This window comes from Brassica napus, chromosome A1 (assembly GCF_020379485.1).
Source record: "Brassica napus cultivar Da-Ae chromosome A1, Da-Ae, whole genome shotgun sequence".
Taxonomy (NCBI): domain Eukaryota; kingdom Viridiplantae; phylum Streptophyta; class Magnoliopsida; order Brassicales; family Brassicaceae; genus Brassica; species Brassica napus.
Genome location: NC_063434.1, coordinates 13,434,287 through 13,441,701, shown reverse-complemented (window position 1 = coordinate 13,441,701; position 7,415 = coordinate 13,434,287). Strand labels below are relative to the sequence as shown.

General features: G+C 38.2%; 1 protein-coding gene across 1 annotated transcript; it reads left to right on the top strand.

Annotated features, from left to right (window-relative positions):
• Nucleotides 1-623: 623 nt before the first annotated feature.
• LOC106448152 (phytosulfokines 3) lies at nucleotides 624-1,744 on the top strand. The gene is made up of 2 exons (XM_013890079.3): nucleotides 624-905; nucleotides 1,390-1,744. The coding sequence occupies exons 1-2, from the start codon at nucleotides 789-791 to the stop codon at nucleotides 1,510-1,512; spliced, it is 240 nt and encodes a 79-aa protein (XP_013745533.1). The 5' UTR covers nucleotides 624-788; the 3' UTR covers nucleotides 1,513-1,744.
• The last annotated feature ends 5,671 nt before the right edge of the window (nucleotides 1,745-7,415 follow it).

Here is a 7,415-nt window from a genome sequence, read left to right as displayed (position 1 = left end):
CTACTATGTCAACTCTTTTATGATTAAGTGTTTTGGTTTAGTGAAAATGTGTTGGTCAAATTTTTATTATCGTTACACCAAATTTATTTCAGAAGTCTACCTTCCATTCAACTGCACGTGAGAACCATTAGGTGGATCTTTACCATTCATATATATCCACCACCAACTTAACTCAGCCTTCGGAGAATTGTTTCTTTTATAATACACACATTTATAGTATATAGATATATGCATTGTCTCTATGATCAACAGATCGTATATATTATTCATCTTAGGTCGGCTGTAATCTAAAAATATTGCATGCCAAACATGGCGCACAAAAAACAAATGAAACTTAAAAAAAAAACAAATTGGAGTTTGATTGCAAAAAGCAAATGTATATTGTCTTTAATCTCATGCACCAGTCACCTTTTTGCCTGCTCACATGATAGTTTGCCTTTTTGAGCAATCATTCACACACACAAACATCAAATAATTCAGTAGGCCCATCAATAAACACGGCATGAACGTGAATAAAGAAGAGTATCTTCTTATCTAATTAACACTAACAGAAATAAAAGTAAATTCTACTAATATCAGAGAGATGTACGAATTGTTTTATGATGTCATAAAGTAGTTAGCCTTTCCCTTTACAAGTTTCTATGGTTCACATGCATTCGGCAGCATCTCGCTGTTTGTCAACTCGTGTTTCTCTATAAATTTCACCTTCTTGACTGCATCTTCTCTTCATCCGATCCTCACCATCTCCATATCTCTTCATTCTCTCTTCTCCCTCCTGGTAAATCAATATGGCTAAGTGCACAACCATTTTCATCATGGCTCTCCTTCTCTGCTCAACGCTAACCTACGCAGCCAGGTTGATTCCGACGACAACTACCGCCTCTTCTAGTGAAGACTCCGTCAAGGTTCGTTAACTAGCTTCTTTTCTTTCATAATATACTCAAATACATATTACAATATCGAGGCTCCACTGGGAAGCTAATTACGCTGGGACATGTAATAGATATGTCAAAAAATTGTTTTCTTACGAAATGATTTTTTTTCTATCATTACTTACGAAAATTTAAACTAATATTTGGAACCTACATGTGTGTGTTTCACGCATAAGCAAATAGCAACGAAAGTGTACAAGTTCGATTCTAGATTAGATTTTCATACATATTAACAGCTTCATATACCCTTACGTCTTTATAAGTTTTGTCTATGATTCTAAAGAACGTACAAACGTACAAAAAACAACCCCGTAAAATCTGCACGCATGGTCCTCATAAGATATCATTTTCGATTGTACGTGTAATAAATTATCCTTGTTCACAATGTTTCTTTCTTATATACTGGAAGGAGTTTAGTAGTTAACACTGCCGTGCGGATTTTGTTTATTTTATTTAGGGAACCGAAGGAGATAATACTGAAGATGAAATCTGCAAAGGAGTTGGAGAAGAAGAATGTTTGATTAGACGAACTCTTGTTGCTCACACCGACTACATTTACACTCAAAATCACAAACACTAAATTTATATATTAAGCTACAAATTATTAACTAATTACATTAGTAAACCCTATCACTGTACTTTCTGTTTTTTGTTCTTTTTTAATTTTGTTATAGCTATTTTAATCTTTGTTATTACTTCGTTGAGAGTTACTATATTATTTACACTCCTTGTATAATTATGAACAACTTTCTGTATTTTAATTTATAAGGTTTAAATTAAAAATATAAAGTCACAACAACGCGTTTATTCCATTTCAAGTTTCGTTGTACTTGTAACCACCATCTGTATTTTGCCTTATTACTTTATTATACGAGTTGACTGATAAGAAATAGTTTACTCTGATAACAACCTCTCTTATCAGTTCTGACTGGGCCAATAGAGTATGATATGTGATTATGGGCTAAGGCCTCCAAATACACCATAATAAGAACGAAGACTGTAATTCGAGTTCCTGTGTTTTTATTTGGTGATCTGAATGGAGCACGGGAATTGATCGTGGGATTTTCCCTTTTTTGCTGAATTTCAACTTTTATTAATCAACATGTAAATACAGAACTATAACCACAATAGATTTTGATCCGATATACATGAAGATGTATATTTGGTATCAGGTGAAGTACTACATGAGATAGTACATGTGTATGTCATGAAGATGAAATTAGTTGAAGTTTATGTTGTGTGACATCCGTGGGCTTGTTAAGTTTGGAGAATAAGCAATATATTAATTGGAAGATTTACACTAAGTGTAAAGAATTTTACTTGAAGAGGAAAAGACAAGAGAGTTATTCCTTAAGAAAAAAAAGAAAGTTACTTAAGTTGCATTGGGAAGAACTTGGTTGAACAAATTTTGGTTATTCATACATGGAGGACGTGCCTCTATGAATAGAGTTGTCTCTGCTAAAAGAAGAAAAGTCGAGAGATCATTGTTTGGTGCTTGTGTGATCAAGCATTTGGTGTCACTGCTCTGCATTAGGTGTTGAAGTAGTTGTTGAAGTACTTCCGAGTGTTGGAAGATTGAAATCTAGATTCATGGGGAGTTTAGCTCGGGATCGGGGTGATTCTGATAAACAAAAGTCTAGACTCTAAGGTGAGTTTTAGCTTAGGATTGGGGCAATCCTAAAGGATTCTTGTAATAGAAAAGATTGGTGTAAGACTTTCTTGTTCTAGTGAATTCGAAAAGAGAAAAACTTGTGTCTTCTTTTATTTCTGTATTTTGCTCTGACCTCACTGCATTAACAATTGGTATCAGAGCGGGTCACCTAAGTTACTGGTATGATCTGGAAGGGTGAAGACAAAAACTGGTTCACGAAGAAGGACAGAGTTTTTGATGTCGGCATATTAAGAGGGAACGTCTATGACAAAACCTCCATGTCTTGATTCATCCGATTATGGATATTGGAAGGTGCGTATGCAAGCTTTTATCAGTGGTCTTGATGAGGATTTTTGTAGTTCTATTGAAGCTGGTTGGAGTCATCCCGTGATGCTTGATAAGGAAAAGGTTACAGTTCTTAAACCAAGAGATCAGTGGACTGCTGCAGAGAAGAAGGCTTCAAGTTGCAACTCTAACGCAAAGACTGCGATTTACAATGCTATTGATGCAAGCTATTTCAAGTTGATTTCTTAATGTGCTTCAGCTTGGAAGGCATGGAAGACATTTGAGAATATGTTTGAAGGTACTACAAGTGTCAAACGTACCAAGCTGGATATGTTATCATCAAGGTTTGAGAATCTGAGGATGGATGAAGAGGAAACCGTGGTTCAGTTTAGTGCTAAGTTGTGTGACGTTTCAAATGAATGTTTTACACTTGGAAAGCAGTACAAGGACAAGAAGCTGGTGAAGAAGCTGAAGAGATCGTTGCTATCCAAGTTTGAGTCAAAGATCTCTACTTTAGAAGAAGCTCAAAATCTGGATGAGATGGCTTTTGATGAGTTTGTTGGGATTCTTCAAGCTTTTGAGCTGTGCAAATCATATGGAGAAAAGGAGAAGAAGAAAGAAGATCCACATGCACTACAAGAAAACAGCAGCATACCGAGGGAAAAAATCGTCGGTATGTCGTCGGAATAACGCTATTCCGACGACATACCGACGAAACAAGTCCTCGGAAATAACTCCTCGGAAATTCATTTTTCCTCGGAAATCTCTCGGAAATTTTCGACGGAATTCTGAGGAAATGAATTTCCGAGGAAACTCCGAGGACCACAAGTTCGTCGGAAAGTTCCTCGGGATATACTGAGGGAGGTCTTCCTCGGAATATTTTCCTCGGAATATTTCGATGGATTTTCCGATGGTCCAATCCTCGGAAGTCCCAACGAAATATTTCTCGGAAATTTCATCGGGAATTTCTGAGGAACGGAGCCCTCGGAAAATTCCGAGGAAGGTTCCCTCGGTATATTCCGACGACTAATTCCGAGGAAATGCTCGTCAGAAATTTCCGAGGGTTCGTTTCCTCGGAATTTAAAAAAAAATTAATTTTTTTAAAAAATTAAAATTTTTGAAATTTAAATTCGAAAATATAAAATTAAAATTAAAATTGAAAACATATTAGATAATATTCAAAGTTGTACAAATAAAAATAAAACATTCCGAGTTTTTGAAAAAAAAAAAAAAACTACGGGTCTTGAACGTTCGGGAACACCTCGTTCGGGTACATCCTCTTCATCATCTCCATCATTTGCTCGTTCAGCCTCTTTTGTGCCTCATAGCCCGCATGTTGAGCTGCCATCTGGGTCTCCAATACAGATATGCGATCATCCTTGTCCTTCAACTGAGCCGTAAGTACTTCTGGATCAACATAGGGCGGTGGTGCAGAAGAAGGAGCAGCCGACCGGGAGCGACGACCCAAACCGACCAAACGTCCCTTCTTCTTTGGAACCGACTGAAATAGAAAGTAGCCAAATTTAAATAATATAAAAAGATGATAAAATAAAAATCAAGAAATAAATGAATTGAACTTTAAAAAAAAGAACTTACCGATTCAACGATTTCGTTGATTCGAACCCGTGACAAGTTGGCCGAAGCCGTCGAATCGTCATCCTCGGTTTGAAGCTGAGACACTTCGTCTTGCACCTGAGTTTGGACCAGGCTGACCACGTCCCTCACAAGACCATCATCAATCTGGCCGGTCTTCTTGTTGGTATACGCCCTCTTCATTAGGGCGAGATCATCAACCGGCTCGCCATCATTTTCTTCCGCCTTAAAAAAACATAAATTAAACAAACATTAGAAATTTGAAGAAATGCACAAAAAATAAAATTTCAAAACTTAAATAATTGAAGAAAAAGCGGCTGAACTTACCATGCGATCCTCCAGAGTGGCAATAGATTGAGCACCCAAGTTATGCTTGTAGACGCCCTTCCCTTTACGGTCGCTCCTGCGGTTGTTGGAGTTGGTGGAAGAAGTTTCTTTCGTCTCTTCCTTATCCCAATGCGCACACAACTCCTTCCAGACCGTGTCGTTCATCGACTTTGGGACCTTTTAATTAAAAAAAAAAAGTTAAATAAATAAAAAATAGTTTAATAAATTAAAAAATTGTTTAATAAATTAAAAACTATCTTGTTTATTTCCCTTTCTTCTTCCACTCGTACATCTGCTTCCCATAGTTGTCCATAACTTTATGGACGAAGTGGTGATAGATAGAGAGCGTATCATCGGAATTCCAGTTGAATTCTTGCTGAAAAAAAAACACAATTAGTAGAAAATTTATATTAAAGATTAAAAATATAAGTAAAAAATTAGAATACTTACCGCAAACTAACGAAACCACAGATGCTGCTTCTCGGTAGGGAAGTCAGTGAAAGTCGGATGTCCCTTGTTGAGGGCCGAGTACATCATACGGTTGATCCATGCGCTGATCCCGTTCCCGGATCAGTTGAACCTAATAAAAAGAACAAATTAATAATAATGAATCAAATTTTAATGAAAAAAAATAAAAATTTAATTACCATGTTTGACCCCGTCCATGTGGATACGGAGTGAGATAGGGAAGATGGTCACGACCGGGCTGTCGAACCAACTCCGCAACACTCATCACTCCCGGAGGACCCGGAGGAGCAGGAGCGGGTGCAACAGCGGGAGCGGGAGGAGCAGGAGCGGGTGCAGCAGCGGGAGCTTTCAAGGGTTCAACTTCTGAAGATCATATGTCGATGCTGTCAAGAAAATTTGCTAGTTATCTTAAGGAAAGAGAAGGCATGATAAAGAATGGAAGAAGAAGTGATTCGTGCAGATCATCATCAAAGGTACAATGCTTTGAGTGCAATGGATTTGGACATGTTTGGAAGGAGTGTGCGAATTTACTGAAGCAAAAGAAGAGGGACGACAAGAATGAATCTGATACTGATTCAGATGATGGTGAGAAGCTAAAGAACTTTGTGGCGTTTACAACTTTTGTGTCTGGTTCTAAGACAAAATCTGCTACGGGATCTGCGGCAGGATCTTCTTCAGCGTCTGTGTCAGGATCTTCATGTGGAGGTGATGATGATGTTGGAAGTGATGATGATGATGGTGGAAGCTTCGATCTTGCTGGGAATTATGAAAAGCTGTATGAGCATTAGCTCAAGCTGTTTGAGGCGAACTCAGATTTGGCTATGGAGAAAACTAAGCTAGAAGCTCAAGTTGCTGAAGCACTTAAGTATGCCTCAGAGAAAGAAGAAGAAGAAGCACGATATGCTGGTGCTCAACTTGCAGAGACTCAGAAGGGTTTGAGAATGCTGAATAATAGGACGGATCAGCTAGATAATCTTCTCAGTATTGGAAAAAGTGATAGATGCGGCCTTGGATATCAAGGAGAATGTTCTAAAGCTGAAGGTGATTTTGTATTATCAGAAAAAACTAAGGATGTAGCTACGTCTGCTACAAAGCCAGAAGTGAAGATGTCTGCAAGGAATGCTGCAAATGGAAAGATTGCAGTGAAGCCTGCAACTGATGTGAAGAATGTGACTGCTACGCGTACTGCTACGAGTACTGCTACGGCAACTGGTACGGCAACTACTCCAGAGAAAGTTTCTGGATTGAAGAGTGGATCTCAACAAAAATTTCGGCCTTTTTGTCATCACTGTGGTGTTGTTGGGCACATTAGGCCAAGATGTTTCAAGTTATTGAAGGTGAAGAACCAGATGGAGAAATCTTATGGTATGAGGTATCATGGTCCTATATGTTATTCTTGTGGAGTTCAAGGGCATATGCGACGTGACTGTTTCATGTCTAATCAAGGAGCTAATCATGGAAGATTTGGGCTCACGAATACGTGGTCTAGGAGATTTGATCACTATGGATATGGTGGAATGGGATTTCCTCTTCACTTTGGAGGATATGGATCTTCATATTAGTTTTGGACCATGATGTAACTCATAGGGGGAAATTGAAAACGTGGTTTTCTATCCAGAGGTGATGAGTTCACATGCATAGTCAAAAAAAGGGAGATTGAATATGTATATTTTGTATCAGTTTGTGAATTATTTACATGAGGTAGTACATGTGTGTGTCATGAAGATGGGCTTGGTTGGAGTTCGTGTTGTGTGACGTCTGTGAGCTTGTTAAGCTTGGAGAAGAAGCAATATACTAATTGGGAGATTTACATTAAGTGTAAAGAATTTTACTTGAAGAGGAAAAGACAGGAGAGTTATTCCTTAAGAGAAAAAGGAAAGTTGCTTAAGCTGCTTATGGAAGAACTTGGGAGAACAAGTTCTGGTTATGTATACATGGAGGATGTGTCTCTATGAAGAGAGTTGTCTCTGCCAAAAGAAGAAAAGTCGAGAGATCATTGTTTGGTGCTTGTGTGATCGAGCCTTTGGTGTCACTACTCTGCATCAGGTGTTGAAGTAGTTGTTGAAGTACTTCCGAGTGTTGGAAGATTGAAGTCTAGATTAAGGGGGAGTTTAGCTCGGGATCGGGGTGATTCTGATAAACAAAAGTCTAGACTCTAG

What these genes read in the sequence shown, in the direction of transcription:
- LOC106448152 (XM_013890079.3), top strand. Translation starts at nt 789, where the DNA reads ATGGCTAAGTGCACAACCATTTTCATCATGGCTCTCCTTCTCTGCTCA. An exon ending in CTAGTGAAGACTCCGTCAAG is followed by an intron (nt 906 to 1,389) that starts GTTCGTTAACTA and finishes TATTTTATTTAG; the next exon opens with GGAACCGAAGGAGATAATAC.